The sequence below is a fragment of the Pleurodeles waltl genome, chromosome 11 (genome assembly GCF_031143425.1).
Source record: "Pleurodeles waltl isolate 20211129_DDA chromosome 11, aPleWal1.hap1.20221129, whole genome shotgun sequence".
Taxonomy (NCBI): Eukaryota; Metazoa; Chordata; class Amphibia; order Caudata; family Salamandridae; genus Pleurodeles; species Pleurodeles waltl.
The window spans coordinates 20,350,266-20,370,674 of NC_090450.1; the positions used below are offsets into that span (position 1 = coordinate 20,350,266).

General features: G+C 49.4%; 1 protein-coding gene across 1 annotated transcript in view; it reads left to right on the top strand.

Moving 5' to 3' along the window:
* Positions 1-20,409, top strand: part of PSMD1 (proteasome 26S subunit, non-ATPase 1) — a 288,795-nt gene that overhangs the window by 79,785 nt on the left and 188,601 nt on the right. The window contains exon 16 of the mRNA XM_069212857.1: positions 6,308-6,372. Within this exon, the coding sequence (XP_069068958.1) occupies positions 6,308-6,372 (65 nt within the window). The remainder of the gene's footprint in view (positions 1-6,307; positions 6,373-20,409) is intronic.

Here is a 20,409-nt window from a genome sequence, read left to right on the forward strand (position 1 = left end):
TTTCACGTCACAAGGTAGAGACTCCTCGTCTTGCTGATAATGAGCCTGGGCTTCTACTCCATCTTCAGATGGTTTTCTTTCGCCGCCTGGTCCGGTCATGTTGTCACTGAGCTCCGGTTGGAGACCTCTTAGGCCTCTTCCATTCAGGAAACCTCTCTAGTTCGCTGGTATTGTTCAATGAACGCATCTTCTATTCCTTTCCATTCCGGGACCAAAGAAAATCTTATTCGGATTGACATGCCTCGATCGAGCCTCTCACGGCTGTGCTCTTTGGCTAGCCATTTTCTCCATTCCAAACCCCGGAGACCGAAATCCTTATGGAAGGGACATCTTTCCGTTTCGGTCCCTAGTGTCACTTGAAATTTCCAAGGACCAATCAACATCAGGTCTGCAACCTCTGCCTGTCACCGAAGCACAGAGAAGAAGACTGCAAGGCCTGCCAGTCTTTCCAGTCCAAAAAGACTCTGCGTGACCGGAGAGCCCACCGCTGACAAATGCAAAGCAAGAGGTCGTGGACACACCAGGTATTTTCGGATTTGAAGACATCATGTCCGACAATAAACAAGAGCAGGAACTTCACGAGGTTTTCAGCTGCTGAAGAGGAGGCTTTTTCCATCCAAGATTCAGACTCTGAAACCGACATAACTTTTGAGATGCAGGAAATTCCTCCAGGTCAACAAGCAGTGAGTAAAACTCCCCCTGCCCCAAACAAAAAGCCCACAAGCATGGAAGGCTATCGAGCCTTCACTGCCCTCATGCCATTGTAGGCATCGAAAGACTCAATCGGATGCCCCGCCTTCAAGCTTGCCACTGAAATCTGAGCAAAAGCCTTGCACCCCATTACGAGCCGAATGACATCAGCCTCTGCTCCAACAGCTTCCACTTCCCACTCTACATCAACTGTTTCAGCATTAAAAAGACTCCCTGCCTTAGCACCGACCACTTTGGCACAGAGAGTTCAGAGTGCTTTGCCACCAAAAAAAACCACTATCTCTGTAGCCTCCTAGTCAACAGTATCAATCAGCCCATACTTCATAGGATGAAGCAACAGCTCCGTGCCAAGCAGTCACAACTACATATACAGCCACAAACTAGGACACTGCTGGTCAACGCTGTTATTACTCATACAAAGCAACATTTCTTTTGAAGAGGCTCTAGGAACACCTACTCCTCAAACGTAGGAGAATGGAGAAAGATTTGGCTGAGATCCACCCACCTCTACCTACATCTCAACCACCAACCTCTTCACCATCACCACATACTCCTTCTCATCCACCATCTCAAGGTGACCCCCTTGACATCTCCCCACAGAGCTCACCTCTGTCATTTCAGGACACCCAGGACACAGGTGATAACAATATGCCTCTACACTCTGACATGGACCCTTGTTCTCAGTATGATGTGGACACATACATGGAAACTGACACAGAGGTCTACCCAGCGGGATCATCACCACCGGATGATAGAACTTCTTTTCAAGAACTCATTGGGAGGGCAGCCAAATACCATCAGGTTCCTCTTCACAAAGAGCCTATTGAAGATGATTTTCTTCTTGAAACACTTACCACTTCACATAAGTCCGTTCAATATCTACCCATACTTAAAGGTGTTTTGAGGCATGCAGACGATATTTTCCAAGACCCTGCTAGAGCACGCATTATCGGGTGGAGAAAAAAAATTAGGCCTCCCCGTCTGACCCTGTTTTTATTAAAGGTCACATACCTGCTGACTCTTTAGTGCTCTCTAATGCCAGGAAAAAGAGCTAATTCACCTGCTGCTCATGATGCACCCCCTTATGAAAAGGAGAGCAAGCTCATGGAGGCTTCTGGCCAGCGTGTTGCTGCTCAGGCGGCCAATTGCCGGCACATCACCAATACTCAAGGTCCACTTGCCAGATGCGATTGTGCCCACTGGGACAAAATAAAGGAACGTCTCAAGTACCTCCCATAGGGGCACAGGAAAACAGGTCAGGAGATCGTTTCTGAGGGGCAATTAATATCCAACAGTTCCATCCGCTGTGTTTTAGACTTGGCTGACACACAGCAAAAGGAATAAACACCAGTGTCCATTTACGCCGACATGCATAGCTACTCTTTTCAGGTTTTAAGCAGGAGGTACGGCAGACAATCTTAAATGTACCATATGATAAAGAACACCTGTAGGAAATTGTGTGTGCTGGGCCCCAGCACCAGTCTTCTTTCCCTACAGCTGTTCCTTTGTTTTCACAATTGGCACAGCCCTGGCATACAGTTAAGTCTTTTGAAAAAGGTACCCATGGTACCAAGGGTCCTGTGGCCAGGGAAGATTTCTAAGGGCTGCAGCATGTATTATGCCACCAGAGCGGGGCCCCTCACTCAGCACATGCACACTGCCTTGAAGCTTGTGGGGAAAAAAAGACAAAGTCGACATGACACCCCTCTCGGTGTGCCATGCCCACAAACTACTTTCTGTAGCATAGGTAAGTCACCCCTCTAGCAGGCCTTACAGCCCTAAGGCAGGTCGCAGTATCCCACAGGTGAGGGCATAGCTGCATGAGCAATATGCCCCTACAGTGTCTAAGTCCATTCTTACACATTGTAAGTGCGGTGTAGCCATATTGAGTATATGGTCTGGGAGTTTGTCATTACGAAAGGCGTTAGAGAAAATGAAGGACCATCAAGTGGCAAAATCCATGGGGGCGCTCCGATTCCCTGCATCAAGTGGTACTTTTCACAGGCCTCAGTTTAAAACAGCCTCTATGCCTTCCACATCCGAAACTTCTCTGTCCTACAGTAAAGGTCAACCCCACACATCCTCCCAAAAAGGATTTTACAAAGGCTGCTATAGGGGGAATAACTACAGAGGTAGGGGAAAAACACCCTCCCCACAAACCTCTTTCACTGTCCCCAAGCAGTGACTCACTCCACCTACCCTCCGATTACAAACACCTGTAGGAGGACGCCTTCAGTTATTTTTTCAAAATTGGCAAAAATTCACCACAGATCAAGGAGTGTTGGATATTATCCAACATGGTTATTGTCTGGAGCTCAAGTACACACCTCCACACAGTCCCCCTCGCACTCAAACTTTTACAGGACCATCTTGCTCTCCTCAAACAGGAAGTACAGGCCTTACTGGCAAAAGGAGCAATAGAACCAGTTCCTTTACAATATCAGGGAACAGGGTTATATTCGCTATACTATCTCATACCCATAAAGGACGGCTCCTTAAGAATTATCGTACATCTCAGTCCTTTAAATTACTGCATCATATCAGAACACTTTCACACAGTCACTCGTTAGGATCCCTTTGCTGCAACAGGGCAACTTTGTATCGGCAGTAGATTTAAAGGACGCCTACTTTCACATTCCCATAAACCCGGAACATGGCAAATATCTCAGATTTGTGATAGGACAACACTACCAATTCAAAGTCCTCCCCTTCGGGGGTCACAACAGCTCCAAAGGTGTTTACAAAATGCCTCAGTCTTAGTAGCTCACTTGCGCAGCCAGAAAATTCATGTATAACCATACCTAGACTGGCTTATCACTGCCAGCGCACTCAAACAAGTTTTGCACCGTGCTCAAACCACAATACTACTTGATCAATTAGGCTTCACCGTCAATTTTCAGAAGTCACATCTAAATCCATTTCAGATAGAGCCCTATCTAGGGGCCATTCTCAACACACAGTTTGGAATAGCCTACCCAAATGCAGCAAGGGTACTCCATGTTCAAACCGAGATTTCTCACTTTCGTCCAAGCCACCCAGTCATGGTAAAACCAGTCATGAAACTCGTAGGAATGATGGCTTCTTGCATTGTAATCGCACCACATTACCTCCTTCACAGTGCCTGTTGCAAGAATGTCGAGCACGCCAATGGCCTCGGGCACTAGGGTGCTCAGAGGATCTAGTGTTGGGAGACAGCGTCACCTTTCGCTGTCTGCAGTGGTTCAACAAAAACAACCTTTTAAAGGGGCAGCCATTGTTTTTGTACCTGTTCCTTAGATCAGTCTGACAACGAACACCTCTGACAGGGTGGGGTGCTCATCTCCAGGATCTCACAGTTCAAGGTCTGTGGGATCAGACCCATCGAACTCTACACCAACTGTCTGGAGTTGCAGCTGTTCACTTGGCACTCAAATCTTTTGTAATGCATCTCATCAACAAGGTAGTTTTGATGTGCATTAGTAAACATGACAACCATGTATTGTGTTCGGAAGCTCAGGCAAACTTCGCTCATGCTCTTTCTAGTGGCACCCACATGGGCCAGACGACCATGGTTCACCACTCTATTAGACCTATCAGTAGTGCCACACGAGAAGCTTCTCTTCAACCTGGACCTTCTCACTCGGAACCGCGGTCAAATAAGACACCCAAAACCTAAGGAATTGAATCTTGAACTTTGGCTTCTGAGGTCATAGAATTTGGTTATCTAAACCTACCCCAAGAATGTATGGCTATTCTTAAGGAACGACGTTAACCAACTACTAGAGCATGCTGTGCAGAAAAATGGAAACTTTTTGTGCACTATTACATTGCTCAAAATTGGGACCCCTTGCAAGAATCCGTGCAAAATGTCATTATTTACCTTCTTCACTCAGAGAAGTTTAACTTAGCGTACACTTCCATAAGGTTACACTTAGCAACTGTAGCTGCTTATCTTCAGAACCAACAACATTCTACTCTTTTCAAAATTCCTGTTATTAAAGCTTTTATAGAAAGGCTTAAAAGAATAATACCACCTAGACTACCACGGATCCTGCTTGGAAAGTTAATGTGGTTCTTAATTGACTAATGGGCCCACCATTCGAGCCACTACATTCATGTCCTTGATGCTTTCTCTCGTGGAAATTGGCATTCTTAGTGGCAATAACCTCCCTCAGACATGTCGGTGAGCTCCAGGCAATGAACTTACAGGAACCTTTTTCTCCAAATACATAAGGATGAAGTAGTAGTTTGTACCAATCCAAAATGTTTACCATAAGTGGTATCTCAATTTCATCCTAATCAAGCAATTGAATTGCCAGTCTTTTGTCCCAACCTGTTTCTGTTACTGAAAATGCGTACACACATTAAGATTTTAAGAGTGCTTATGTTCTATATTGATAGGACTAAAACCTTTAGGAAATCAAAACTTTTTAGTGCTTTTTTTCCACCACACAAAGGCAACCCTGTTTACTAAATCCGCTATAGCAAGATGGATTGTAAAATTATCCATACTTGCTGTGCAAAAGCCTAAAGGCCATTACCCGGTCCCCATAGAGCACACTCACTACTCTGTTCCAAAATACTGCAACACCCTAGGGTTAGCCACCGCTTTTTAGGAGGCACTGGTTTACAGTCTATGCAGAGCACGTGTATCTACAGCCACACGTGCCATCAAACGGAAAATGCTTCTTACCCAGTAAGCATCTGTTTGTGGCATATGGTGCTGTAGATTCACAGGCGCCCAGCCGCCTCCCCGGACACCTGTGGCTGTAATAGTCTGTTCTGCCCACTTTTACACGTGGAAGTTTCATTTACATTATGTTACCTACTCTCCATTCATAAACCTCCTGCGAGAAAACAATCTGATGGAGTCGATGCGAGTGCGCAGTACAAGCATTTTCGAAGAAAAACCACTTGTAATCTTCCGGACCCAACACTATATGGCAGAAGTATGCAGAGCATGTGAATCTACAGCACTGCATGCTACAAACAGATGCTTACTGGTTAAGTAACGTTTTCCTTACGACGTCAGGAGATCCTGCGGTTTCTGTGCTTTCCAGCTTTGGCCCACCACCTGCCCCAGGCAAGAAGTGTGCGGTCTGCCTGTCCCCCATGTATGGTAGTCTAGCATTTCATCAACGAATGCCGGCAATTAAAGTATTGTCTGCTCCCTGATTAACATTTCATAAATCATCCACTGGAATTACTTGGAACTGATGTTACTCCAAGACACACTCATTGAATGACCGAACTATTGTATGTTTGTACATTTAACAGTGACCAAACAGTGGCCTATAAGCTGGACGGAGTTCAGAATGGTGATGTTGTGGGGTAGGTGAGCTTGAGCAGGTTTCGGCACTTGTCCCACTTGGGAAACTCATCCAGTTCAGTCAACCCTTGTTGCCTCGCATTACCAGGAGCTCTATAGGAGGCCGTCTCCCTGAAGCGTGGGGGTCCTACTAGAAGAATGAACGTCCCTAGGATCCCAAGAACTCCAAACTCGTATTCCTCGAGTAGAAGTGGGATGCTGTCGGTTGTTCTGGGGTTATATTTTGGGGGCATTATTGAGGTCTGGAGCACTTTCATAAGCCCACACTATTCTCTCTGTCTCCACCAGGTGAGCGACGTCAACGATGACGTCAGGCGCGCCGCCGTGGAGTCCCTGGGCTTCATCTTGTTCAGGTAAGAGCTGCTCTTTATCTATTTTATTTGCCTCAGTTGCAGGTGGCTCGGAACCTGTTGATGTCCGAGTCCCTCCATCGCTTGCAGACAGATGCTCGCAGTGGTCTGGTATTATGAAAAGTGGCCGGGTTACTGCGCAGTATTATAGTTACTTTAGGTGGTGCAGATGATTGGTTGTCTGTAGTAAGTTGTTGCTACTTTAAAACAGTGAGTTGGTTTAAGCTACTTTTTTTTTTTTTTTAAGGTTTATTAAGTTGTATGTTCTTGGTGTTTACAAAGTCTCAGCGCGAACCCTATAGTTGGATTCACTATGACAATGTGCTGTAATTCAGAAGGCACAGTGAGGCCTTCTTAAACTCTTTGCTAAACAGTTTTTTTATTTTTTTATTTTTTTAGTCGTTCCATTTTATCCTGTGTAACAATATATAATCAAGATATCTGTCTGTGGTTTCCTGTGGCTCGGTAGTTTTGTGGTAGTGTTCATTGCTAAGATTTTTCCCTCAGCCTAGAGTGAGGAATAGCGGATTGGCTTGCATTATACCCTTCTTCAGCCATGGTGTGCATGCTTCTAGGCGCTTGCAGTGAATTAGTGTTACGCAGTAGCTCTGGAGCTCCACTTCATGTACTCTGGCCCTGCTCGTGAAAGGGTGACGGGTCCTCTCCACCTTTTCGGCTTTTGTTGCGTTATTTTTATATGTCAGTCATGTCAAGTTTTTATCATTAGGGTATTGTGTTGATTTTCAGAAATCTGCAGTCCTAACAGTAATGATAACCTTAAAACTTTGTGTTCTTGTATGGGAAGGCTATGTTTAGAAAATTATGAACACTAGCATTGTGGGACAGTGGACAATTTAAAAGGTCGAAAGTGGCTGGGCACCAAGCAGACACCCAGGTGATGCTCGATCAGACTCTGAAGACGCGGTGGCACGGCTTCCTTGTGTTTTACATAGCATTTCTGGCAAGTGGAGTCTGACATTCACAGTTGGCGCTATAATCATGAAACGGGTGGTAGGGGCAGCCCTGCAAAAGTGGTGGAAAGTCTTCATTTGACGTATGTCAGGTGTTTACCTCATCTCTGGAGCGTGGGACCCCTCCTGACCATGCCAGGGGGTGGATCCGCCCCGCAGCTGGGGTCCCTGTCCAGCGCGGTCAGCATAGAACATGGTTCTCCAACGAGTAGCTCGTGAGCTACTTGTACTTCTCCTGCAACCTGTAAGTCGCTCTCCAGTGTGCAGCCAGTCCACTGCATTAGAAGCTTCTGCTCGCTTGAGTTGATATCCGCGAGCCTAAGTTGGAAAGTGGTTATTCAAGATACAAATGTGTGTTTTTGAGATATCAGCTGATGTTTGGAGTATATTGGTTGTGTTCCAATTCAACTTTCATTCCAACCATTGAGATGGATAATAGTAAACATGTTATTTCAGCATCAAGATGCTTGTTACAATGGATGTGCACTTTATATTTGAGTGACCAATTATGCAGCAGAGGGGACACAGTGCGATTAAGGCTTTTATGTCTTACCCATGTACAGAATTCCAAATTGATAAAACCTTTTTTACGTCACCGCTGGCTGACATTGAGGTGAAGGCTGCGGATAATCTTGCATGGAGCGGTCACATGTGTAACCTTGTCTGATGTGGCCACTGTTACAATACTAGTAGGCTGGGTGTCCATTAGGCATGAGTAGCTGTTACTACAGACAGTACTGGAGACCTCAGGCGTGGACCGTGTATCCAGGCGGGGCGTGGACCATGTATCCACGACCGTGCTGTTGCTACAGATAAAGGAATGATCCCCTCTCAACAGAAACAGGTTAGATTCCATGTGGCTTTCAGCGAGAACCCCCATTGTCCTCGTTTCTAACTATTTAGGAGCCCCCGGGAGGGCGGCTCTAGGTTCACTGGTGTTACGGGTTTTGAACACCCTCCTCATTGAACGTCTCACACAAGTAAGAGAAATCCAAGAACTCGGGGCCGTAATCAGTCGGACTTCGCCATGCTCGCCCAGGTGCTCATTAGTCAGCATGACATGGGGTGATCTCGAGTAATGTCCACTCCTGTGGTGACTGTCTAACCCAGCTGTTTCCTTCATAATCAGCAGCCATTATTGTGAAATACATTGGTGAAGTAAGAAACCCGCCTTTTCTCTGATCGAACTGGTCAGACCACGTGGTCTGCAGTCCCTCGTGCATGCAGGGGTGGTGTCCGGACTGTAATCCTTCTAGATAGTGCCACCACCCATCACTGTGATGGACCACCGAGGATCAGTGTCCCACCTCCTGGTCAAAGGCCCATTCAGCCTTTCATCCTCCCGGGGCCGAGAGGACGAGAATCACTGCTTTGGGTAACAATAAACGTGTCCTATAGTGCCAAGGAACTCTCATGGTGAAAATAACCTTTGCAGACCCACTTATTGTTTTTTTTTTTTGTTTATTAACAATGGAACGAACTTGAAGTAATGGTTGAGTTGCTGACTTAGGAATTTACAAAAACTTGTCTTCATTTCTGCCTTTGGCAAGTTCCATGAATTTAATGTTTCTACACAGATCACTGGTGTGTAGACCTGGTGTTTAATGTTGGTTCCATGTGATATATTCATTCGTACAAGCTTAATACTTTGTCACTTTTGGAAAATGTATCTATCCTGTCAACACAGCCAAGCTTTTGGAATCTTTTTTTATTTTCATAACTTATGTATATGCCATCACCCGTTGGATTCTTTTTGTGAGTGTCCTCCTCCCTGGGTGGAGTTTTCTGGCTGCAATGTGCTCTTGATGTCCGGCCGAGTCCAGTGGTGCAGGTGACATTCGCTGGTTTGCAAAACCCTGACCTCGACCATTTTTCAAAGTAGTAAATCTTTGTTGACAAGGACCTGAATGTTTCTCTATGCTGCGGGTGGTGATGACCCTGGAGCAGTGACATCATGGTGGATATGGGTGGGTAAGAGGTCCTTTGGAGGTCAGACAGGGTATCTATGGTCACTGCTTGGATTAATGTAGGTGCAGTGTACTGACGCATAGCTGGGCACAGGGCTGGGTACCACCAGAGTAAGGCAGGCTGCGGGTTGTTATGGGTCTGGAGCAGTGACGTCATGGTGTAGGGTGGGTAAGAGGTCCTTTGGAGGTCAGAGAGGGTATCTATGGTCACTGCTTGGATTAATGTAGGTGCAGTGCACTGATGCATACCTGGGCACAGGGCTGGGTACCACCAGAGTAAGGCAGGCTGCGGGTTGTTATGGGTCTGGAGCAGTGACGTCATGGTGTAGGGTGGGTAAGAGGTCCTTTGGAGGTCAGAGAGGGTATCTATGGTCACTGCTTGGATTAATGTAGGTGCAGTGCACTGACGCATACCTGGGCACAGGGCTGGGTACCACCAGAGTAAGGCAGGCTGCGGGTTGTTATGGGTCTGGAGCAGTGACGTCATGGTGTAGGGTGGGTAAGAGGTCCTTTGGAGGTCAGAGAGGGTATCTATGGTCACTGCTTGGATTAATGTAGGTGCAGTGCACTGACGCATACCTGGGCACAGGGCTGGGTACCACCAGAGTAAGGCAGGCTGCGGGTTGTTATGGGTCTGGAGCAGTGACGTCATGGTGTAGGGTGGGTAAGAGGTCCTTTGGAGGTCAGAGAGGGTATCTATGGTCACTGCTTGGATTAATGTAGGTGCAGTGCACTGACGCATACCTGGGCACAGGGCTGGGTACCACCAGAGTAAGGCAGGCTGCGGGTTGTTATGGGTCTGGAGCTGTGACGTCATGGTGTAGGGTGGGTAAGAGGTCCTTTGGAGGTCAGAGAGGGTATCTATGGTCACTGCTTGGATTAATGTAGGTGCAGTGCACTGACGCATACCTGGGCACAGGGCTGGGTACCACCAGAGTAAGGCAGGCTGCGGGTTGTTATGGGTCTGGAGCAGTGACGTCATGGTGTAGGGTGGGTAAGAGGTCCTTTGGAGGTCAGAGAGGGTATCTATGGTCACTGCTTGGATTAATGTAGGTGCAGTGCACTGACGCACACCTGGGCACAGGGCTGGGTACCACCAGAGTAAGGCAGGCTGCGGGTTGTTATGGGTCTGGAGCAGTGACGTCATGGTGTAGGGTGGGTAAGAGGTCCTTTGGAGGTCAGAGAGGGTATCTATGGTCACTGCTTGGATTAATGTAGGTGCAGTGCACTGACGCATACCTGGGCACAGGGCTGGGTACCACCAGAGTAAGGCAGGCTGCGGGTTGTTATGGGTCTGGAGCAGTGACGTCATGGTGTAGGGTGGGTAAGAGGTCCTTTGGAGGTCAGAGAGGGTATCTATGGTCACTGCTTGGATTAATGTAGGTGCAGTGCACTGACGCACACCTGGGCACAGGGCTGGGTACCACCAGAGTAAGGCAGGCTGCGGGTTGTTATGGGTCTGGAGCAGTGACGTCATGGTGTAGGGTGGGTAAGAGGTCCTTTGGAGGTCAGAGAGGGTATCTATGGTCACTGCTTGGATTAATGTAGGTGCAGTGCACTGACGCATACCTGGGCACAGGGCTGGGTACCACCGTTGTAAGACATGCTGCGGGTAGGGGCGTACCAAAGGGCCCGGAGCTCCAGATGGGCCCCCTCAGCACAGCACCTGGTCTGAGTCCGGAGCGCTCGGGGATCCCCTTCCAGTTTCGTGTCGCCACTGGCCGCGGGGGTGATGAGTCTTCAGTGATGCCATTCTGTAGAAGGGTGGGTAGAGGCCCTTTGGAGGGCAGAGAGGGTATCTGCGGTGACTCCGTCCTAGATCGCCCCTGAGCGTGAGAGCCACGGTAAAGGTTGACGCCCACGTACAGCTGGAGATGTTTAACGAAGCGTCTTGAGGCTGGAGACCTTTCCAGGGGGCGAGGCGGGCACCAGGTAGTGTACAGCTGGGCAAGCACACGGTCAAGGATCGGAGCCCGGGACCTGGGGCCCCTGGATAAGGGCCACGTTTAAAACTTTACCGGGTCCTCTCGGGCTGCAAGGTGCTTAGAAGCGACCCTTAGCGCTAGGTTGATTTAAGAAGGCAAAGCGCGTTGGCAGCAAATTGTTGAGAGAGTCCTCGTTTTGTGGAAGCCTTGCGTTTTTTTATTTTAATTTTAGGGCGTGGGGAGAAACGGGTGCGTTTAGGGTAGAGGATGGCGCAGAGTGCGAGCCATCAGTTTGTTCTGACAGTGTGTCCCTCCTCCGTGCTCCAGTCTGTCCACTCCTGCTGCCACACCGGTGACTCTGGCCCAGGTGGCAGGGGGCGCCCCAGAGCCACTGGCCTCTGATGGGTGGCCCAGCGCCTCGTGTGTACAGACAGCCTTCCAGGCGCTCCTTCCGTAGCCACGGGCAGGAGTCTGCGCTGCAGAGCCGCTGGCCTCTGATGGGTGGCCCAGGGCCTCGTGTATACAGACAGCCTTCCAGGCGCTCCTTCCGTAGTCAAGGGCAGGAGACTGCGGTGCAGAGCCGCTGGCCTCTGATGGGTGGCCCAGTGCCTCGTGTATACAGACAGCCTTCCAGGCGCTCCTTCCGTAGCGGGGGCAGCAGGGGGCGCCCCAGAGCCACTGGCCTCTGATGGGTGGCCCAGCGCCTCGTGTGTACAGACAGCCTTCCAGGCGCTCCTTCCGTAGCCACGGGCAGGAGTCTGCGCTGCAGAGCCGCTGGCCTCTGATGGGTGGCCCAGTGCCTCGTGTATACAGACAGCCTTCCGCCTTCCAGGCACTCCTTCCGTAGCGGGGGCAGCAGGGGGCGCCCCAGAGCCACTGGCCTTTGATGGGTGGCCCAGCGCCTCGTGTATACAGACAGCCTTCCAGGCGCTCCTTCCGTAGCCACGGGCAGGAAAGGGCGCGCAGAGCCACTGGCCTCTGGTGGATGGCCCAGCGCCTCGTGTATACAGACAGCCTTCCGCCTTCCATGCGCTCCTTCCATAGCCGCGGGCAGCATGGGGCGCCCCAGAGCCGCTGGCCTCTGATGGGTGGCCCAGCGCCTCGTGTAAATAGAGAGCCTTCCAGACGCTCCTTCCTCAGCCACGGGCAGGAGTCTGCGCTGCAGAGCCGCTGGCCTCTGATGGGTGGCCCAGTGCCTCGTGTATACAGACAGCCTTCCAGGCACTCCTTCCGTGCCGGGGGCAGCAGGGGGCGCCCCAGAGCCACTGGCCTTTGATGGGTGGCCTAGCGCCTTATGTATACATAGAGCCATCCAGGCGCTCCTTGCATAGCGGGTGCAGCAGGGGGCGCCTCCGAGCCATTGGTGTCTGATGGGTGGCCCAGCGCCTCATGTGTACAGAGAGCCTTCCAGGCGCTCCTTCCGTAGCCGCGGGCGGTAGGGGGCGCCTTAGAGCCACTGGCCTCTGATGGATGGTCTAGCGCCTCGTGTATACAGAGCTCCTTCCTCACACGTGGGCAGCAGGGGGAGCCTCATAGCCTTTGGTGTCTGATGGATGGCCCAGCGCCTCGTGTATACAGACAGCCTTCCAGGCGCTCCTTCCGTAGTCAAGGGCAGGAGACTGCGGTGCAGAGCCGCTGGCCTCTGATGGATGACCCAGTGCTTCGTGTATACAGAGAGCCTTCCAGGCGCTCTTTCAGAGCTGTGCGCAGAAGGGGGCGCCTCAGAGCCGCTGCCCTCTGATGGAAGGCCCAGCGCCTCGTGTATACAGAGAGCATTCCAGGCGCTCCTTCCGTAGCCGCGGCCTGCTCACTGCTTGCCCTCCGACTCCTGGGGGAGTGGGGGTACCACTAACTCCCAGGAGAACCCCCTTGTGTCCGAAGTCCTCCCCTCCCTGTCTGGGAGCTGCACGGCGCGCCCCTTAACAGACCGTGCCCTCTAGCGCTCAAGAGGCTCTCGAGGCGCTCCGCACAAGTGCACCCCTTCTCTCTGGTGCATGGGAAGCATGCAGCGGGCTTTGCACGCTTGTCTTAAACCAACCTCCCTCCGCACCCTCCATCGTTAGCCCATAGTGCTCGGATCCCCCGCGTTTATTTGGCGCTATGTGGTTCGTACATGCGGCCCCCCTCAGTTTCCTCTCAGCCGTCGCCTGTTCGGGGTTCCCATTCTTTCATTGTTTCGCAGTTTTTCTCGACACCCGAGATTCCTTCATTAACACCCCCCCCCCCCCTTTTTATTTACCGCGTCTTTGGGTATCTCTTCCTGTTTAAGATTTTTTTTATTGCGAATCTCTCAGAGAACGAAACGTAACAAATCACACCTCAGACAAATTCCCAATGTACCGGTGGTTTTCTCTCGCACTCCCCCCTCACCTCTTTCTTTCAGTGTCACCCTGTGTTATTCACTTTCATCTGCTGCCTCTGCTTAGGGGGGGGTGTGCTGGAGTCGCCGATCACACTACATGCGTGCTGGGGAGGGGTCGGGCGTAAGACACTCGTGTGAGGAGAGCCTTGGGGTGTGCTGGGTCCTGCCAGCCTCACCACCCACCGGCACTTTGGTTGTCAGTGCCTTGGTTGCAGAATATTGCGCTTGTAAATAGCTTAAAATACAGATTTGCACCACTGATCAGCAGCCCCATCTGTGATTCCACTATTCTGAGCAGGAGCGCTGCTTGTGCCAGTCCTTTATTCCCATTGGCTGTGTTAGTCCAATCAGTTTGATATAATCAGGTCCACAGCTCCCAGAATGCATCGGTGGCTCATCGAAAGCTTCGATTGTTGTCATCACGACACGGAGCGAGGTGGCAAGACCATGTGTCGACACTGGAGCACTCCTCGGGGAGCATGGGCATCCGAAGGGGACGCGCAGAGGGTCCATCTCGCTGACCTTGGGTGTCCACTCTTGCGGACCTGCAGCTGCTAGGACAGGCCCCGGGTATCCCTGCCCCCCCCCTGCTCTTCCAGAGATCATCCAATTACTGTGGATAATTGGAGGTTTAAGGAAGAGTCTGTTTGAAAATGAGCACATGGCCTCGGCTATCATCCGCAAACTGAGCTGATAAAGAGCAGAAGGCTTTAGGGTTGTGCCTCTTGGGGTGCTGAGCTCAAAGCCGGAGGCGGCAGGCCTGGGTTCTGCGAAGAGCCCGCTCGACTCTCTGAACAGAGCCGGAGAGGGTTGGGCCTGTCTGTTTGCAGTTAGGCTTAAAGTGCCTGCTGACACAGAGGTTTGTGACTGTGAATCAGGACGCCCTTAGCAGGGCTGCAGAGGTCTGGGCCTGCATGTTTGTGTCTTGAGTCTCTTGTAGCGTGACTGCAGATGTTTGTGACTGTTTCTGAGTTACGACACCATTCGCAGAGCCGCAGAGCTTTGGGCCTGTCTGTTTGCAGTTATGCTTAAAGTGGAGAAGTGTGGCTCAATGGTTAGAGCGGCAGACCCTGATGCAGAAATCTGGCCCGGGACCAGGGTTCAATTCCCGCCTTGGCCTGCATCAGTGCCTAATCTAATTCATGGGTCCCACTCTGTAACTCTGGGCAATAGCTTGCTTACTCTCCACAACGGCCCCAACAGCGCTGGGATGCCTGGCTTCACCTTGGAGGTTGCCCAGGAGTGGGTGCCTCACAGGGAAAAGCCAGGAGGGGTTCCACAGTGGTATGCGTACAGCGCCTTGAGACACTAACAGGTGAGTAGTGCGCTATGCAAGTAATACAAGTACGAAGTTTTAAAGTGCCTGTTGACACAGAGGCTGTGAATCAGGACCCCCTTAGCAGGGCTGCAGAGCCTGCATGTTTGTGTCTTGAGTTTCCTTTAGCGTGACTGCAGATGTTTGTGACTGTTTCTGAATTAGGACACTATTGACAGAGCTGCAGGGGTTTGTGACTGCGTTTGTGCCTTGGGGTCACCTTTAGGAGGTTGCATGACTAAGTTTCTGCCTTGGGACTCTCCTAGCACGGCTGTAGAAGTCTGGGCCTTGGTGTATGTGTCATAAGGCACTTGTAGCCGGTCTGCAGAGGTTTCTAACTGTATTTTGTGCCACATGGCTCCCTTAGCATGGTTGCAGACGTGTGAAACTGCATATTTGTGCCACAGGACGCTCTTAGCTTGGCTGCAGGGGTTTGGGCCTGTATGGTTGTGCCTTAGGACGCACGCGGCAGAGCTCCAGAGGTTTGGGACTGTCCGTGCTGTAGGATGATCTTCGGCTGGCTAGAGATGTTTGGGGCTTATCCTTAGCAGTGCCGCAGAGGTTTGTCTGTGTGTTTGTGCCACGTGATGCCCTTATCAGTGCTGATGAGATATGGGACTGTCTGTTCCCTAATACTCTCTAAGCATGGCTACAGATGTTTGGGACCTGTCTTTAGCAGGGCTGCAGAGGTATGGGCAGGGCCACTGGAATTATGGGGCAGGAAAGGGGCCACGTTATGGGGCAGTATTGAGTAAATTATGCAGCAAGAAAAGGAAAATAGGTGCGCAATGCGGCACATTTTGTAATGGTATTACTTCATTATCATTTTTAAACTTGGTAACACTTTATGGACATTGGTTGCACTTCATTAGTGCCAGCTTAACACACACTTATAGCAATAAGGAATAGAAAGGCAACCAGTCCCGGCTTGCAAAGGGCATCTCAATGCGCGGCAACATGCATCGTTGCATTCTTAGTAACTCTTGAACAGTTTGATCTAGAAACCACATTAAAAATAAATTAAAAAATCTACAGATAATGCGGCAGATTATGGATTATGTGGCAAACGCAGAACCTCTGTATTATGCCAAAATTGTCACACATTCGCATATTTCCAGTAGCCCTGGGTGTTGGCCTGCTGTAGTTGGATACCTTTTTTTGGCAATACCTGGTTGCGAAGACAGTCTGTGGACATGCCAAAAGCTTATCTAGGCATTCATTCCGCCTCATTGGCTTTGTCACTCATGTTTGCTTGCTTTCTGCTTTGCTTGCAGGTGGTGGATGGGGTAGCACGGAGGGTGAGTGAGGGAGAGGGCTCAGTGAGAGAACGATAGGCAGCGCTGGGGTGTGGGTAGTACAATACACGAGAGAACAACTTGGAGGGCTGGAGTGGGAAGAGAAGCACTCCAGGGAGAAAGCTTGAAAAACATGCACTCTCATGGAGTGCTTCACAGAAAAGAAAAAAATAATATCCGAAATGTGTTTACAAGTGGAGGTATTGAAGGAGCCAATCGGAGAGCTGGTAAACAGGCTGTGCTCCATGGGAGGGACAAACACAAACTGGGAGAGTGAAAACAAATAAAGCCAGGGATTAGAATCAAGCAAATATGAGTGACAAAACACAAAGCCAGTGGTAAGCAATGAGCGGATTGAGTGCCTGGATGAGCTTTCGCAGTATCTTTGCAATCAGACAGCTGTTCATTGCTCTCTCCTCTCCCCGACTGTCACAGTCAGATCAACTGATCGATGTAAGCCCCTGTTAACCACGCCAGTGAGTTTGAGTTAGAAGCGCCTTGAGACCGTCATGGCTGAGTAGTTGCGCTTTACAAAAACTGAATGATTGGTTGAGAAGTGATGAAGAATAGTGCAGGCACCTTGACGGTCTTGCAGATGTGATTATTGGGGAGGCTGGTCAGAGAGGTTTTCCCATCATCACGTTCGACAAGCGGGATGGAAGCGAAGGACCACGAGTATGTCGCGCAGTCGCTGAAGAGTTTATTCAGGCGGTATGAAGAAAATGGTGGAAAGGTGAACCCCAGCTTGCAGATACCTGCACATTTGCTCTGTCGAACCTACATATTTTTTTTCCCTAGAGCTTTTTAAGGAGGAGTTTCCGGTCTCCAAGTTTTGGTAGTATCTGTAGTGTGTTGGCGGGAAAGAGCCTTTGGTACATGCCCCTTTCCAGCCCTACTGTCATCACTCTGCCCCCTGCCGTGGCCTTGTCAGAGACCGTCAGCTGCATATTTTGGCCCTCCTCCATTGCCCCCGTGTTGTATCCCTACACTGAGTAATCCAGCGCTCACGGGCATTTCACCACCCGTGGTGTTGGAAGCTACAAAGGCATGAAGTTGGTGCCCTAGAACTGCACCCAACAGCCATTACTGTCGTGCACTGAACATCATTTTAGAAAGGTTAGATCGACGCTCTGCCGCAGAGCAGTGCCCATCGCAACTCCTGCCTCCCGCTAGCTGATCAGCAGCAGGTGTTCCAGATGTCATCGAATTCTCCGCGAGCGGACTTCTGTGGGTACAGTAATTTAGTGTGCCCAGTCTGAATCAAATCTCTGCTTCAATTATCTTTAATCCCTGCTGGTCGGAGAGAATGAAAGCCATATGCCAGCGGCTTAGAACTGCAGATATATTACCACAGATGATCAATCTATGAACACCAGTTTGTGTTGCCGGAGCACCTGGTAGCCATGGTTTGCCCCTTGTTACCCCTGGCACCACCCTTAATACCCCTGCTCTAGCATGGGGAAGGCAGCTGAAACAGTAAGCGAAAAGGACTCCAAAAGCTATTTACTTACTGTCTCAATATGTTCGACTCATCCCCTTTCTGCTAGCCCTGATGCAGCAAACGGGAGACTTTTGAGGGGACGGGGCACGGAATATATCATTGTGATTCCATTAGGGCGTGGAGGGTCAGAGGTTGATTGATGTTCCTTCTCCTGCCCCTTGATTTTGGTGAATTGATGATCTTTGGATAAACCTTAGGCCCATATTGTTACCTGCCAAATATTGGCGCTTGGATCCTTCGTCGTTTTCTCATTTAGTGTTTTGAAACTTGGAAATTGATTGTAGCAACCATCTGTCAGGGCTAATAGGAGTGCGGAGTGTGCCCTTCGTATTGCTAGTGTGACTGATAACTCCTGGTCCCACACATTTAGCATCGAGAAGCCACACAAAAAATGGAGGAAGGTCCCTGGGGCTCAAAATGGAGCAATGCGAGGCAAGACATCCCTCCTTCCTTCTGTTACACGTGTTGTTGAATGCAGTACTGCATGTTTCACGGTTCTGTCCCAACTTCCATGTGTTTAAAGGGTTAAATACTATGTATGAGTAAGTCACTCGACACAACAGTTTATACTCTCTGCTTTTCCCCATCTTCTTACTGCATGCTGGACTTGTGAACCACAGCAGTCTGAAGCCCACCAAGGTGTATTTTTGCCCCTAGACACAGTTTCACCAGGTTGTATCCCCTTCGCTTAATTTCCCCAATGCGCAACCGATATGGACTACTCAATACACATTAAAAGTTAACCTAAATACTCACACACCCCACCAACACCTAAATCCTCAAACCAAAAGCTTTCCAGGCTTGTGACACCTACTAGCAGAATGGCTGCAAACAAACCTTCTTCCAATAAGAAAACTTGTTTTAAGATGAGTCAAAGATCTTACAATTAGATCCCACTTTGCAACTTGTAGAAAACTCCTCTGTTCATCCAGAGCAATTTATTATGAGACCACTGTCCTGAACCACACAACAAAAGCAGAGCACTGTTCAAAGCCACTAAGCTTATCGTGCCAACCTCCTGTCAAGCCCACCTATGCCACATTTCTCTCATGAACGAGATGCCCTCCATCATGGAGCATTATAAATAAAACTAGATAGCACATCAGAACCTCTAACAGACCATTTGATGGCCCTTAATGGTACTCCTTCAAGCTTGGTTCAAACACACTTCACAGATGTCCTCCCTGGCCTTAAAGACACAGCTTATGAAAATCTTACTTTTAAGCGTGTTTAATCCCTCTAAGTAACATTTTGTACCCTTGTTCTCAACATTACCAGCATCTCCCTCATGCAAGGCATCTTTTCAGATATTCTCAGGACATGATAAATATCTCCCCTCAAAAAAAGCAGCGCTCACTCTTGCTGATGTAGCCTTCTGTCTACCCATCACCAACTTACTCGGCTTAGAAAAAATAGTCGGAGAGTCAGACATCCATCTGCAAGAACAAATCCGCATCAGCCACCACCGACCGTACCTTCCAGTCCGGCTTCAGAGCCTGCTGGAGCATGGACACTCAGCTGTCTATGCCTGGTCCAATAATGAAGAACAACGGCCCGCCTCCTGGATCATCGGTAGCTGTTGCAGATCCATCCGGCTGCCAGGCACTAGAAGCTGCCACCTTCTGTTGTCGGTCTGCATGGAATCGCAAGGGATCATCCTCGCCTATCATGTAGTCAAAATTCACTAATATGTGAATGACACCCAGCTATGCCCGAATGTGTCCTCTACCAGACACCCCCATCTCAAAGGACACCTGTTACAAACACACAACTTAATCTGACACAGAGTAGAGCAAGGAAAGCCAGAACCCAGAAGTGTCACTTGGGTAAGAGACCTTGCCACAGATGCCAAATCACTCTGCCTCACCACGCACTGGCTCCCAGCAGAGTCTTGCATCACCTTCAAGATATGTATCTCTTACAGGGCAGCAAATACCTGCTCCCCCCGGCGCCCTTTGTAAAACCAGAACGTGCAGCATTTCCGTCTCGAGACATTTCTCAGTCGGTGCTCCTGGTTCTGTAAACGCCCCCCATGCATCTGACTTACGACTGCAAGTGCCTTCCTCAACCATGGGACGAGGTTCATCTCTACAAGGACCGCAGGATCCGAAGAGTTGTGCAAAATTAGAGTCATTTGCTTTGCCTAATTATGCAAAATGGCTTAAAAGTCCACGTAATTATGCGAAATGCAAATCCCTCATTGCATTCTATATTTTAGTGCGAAAATCCTCCTAGTGTTAATTTCTGGTGCGAGGATGCAGTTGAACAAGTACACAGTGAATAACAGCTGCTCGCTTTCTGCTGTGCCCTTGTTTTTGTAATTTTTTGCACGAATTATGCAGTTTGCGGTACATTTTTGACGCTGAATGGCTCATAATTATGCAGAGGGGTGTAAGAATAAAGCAACCAGGGCACTCCAGAATCATGAGTCCAAAGATGGAAAGCTTTGTGTGAAACGTTTTAATCCTTAGTGATCGGTAGTTGAATCGTAGTTGTAAGCAGTTCAAATTCACATACGAACACGTATACACGAGTTACAGAAACAGTCTGAAATCTCAGAATGAGCAGGTATATAAGAGAAACAAAACAGCCAACACGTGTTTCGTCCTCACGGACCTTTTCAAGGCTCAAGAAAACTAATAGAAGAGTAGCTATTGTAGTTCTGTTCGAGATCCAAATGAAAAGATTTAATCAACAAATTTTC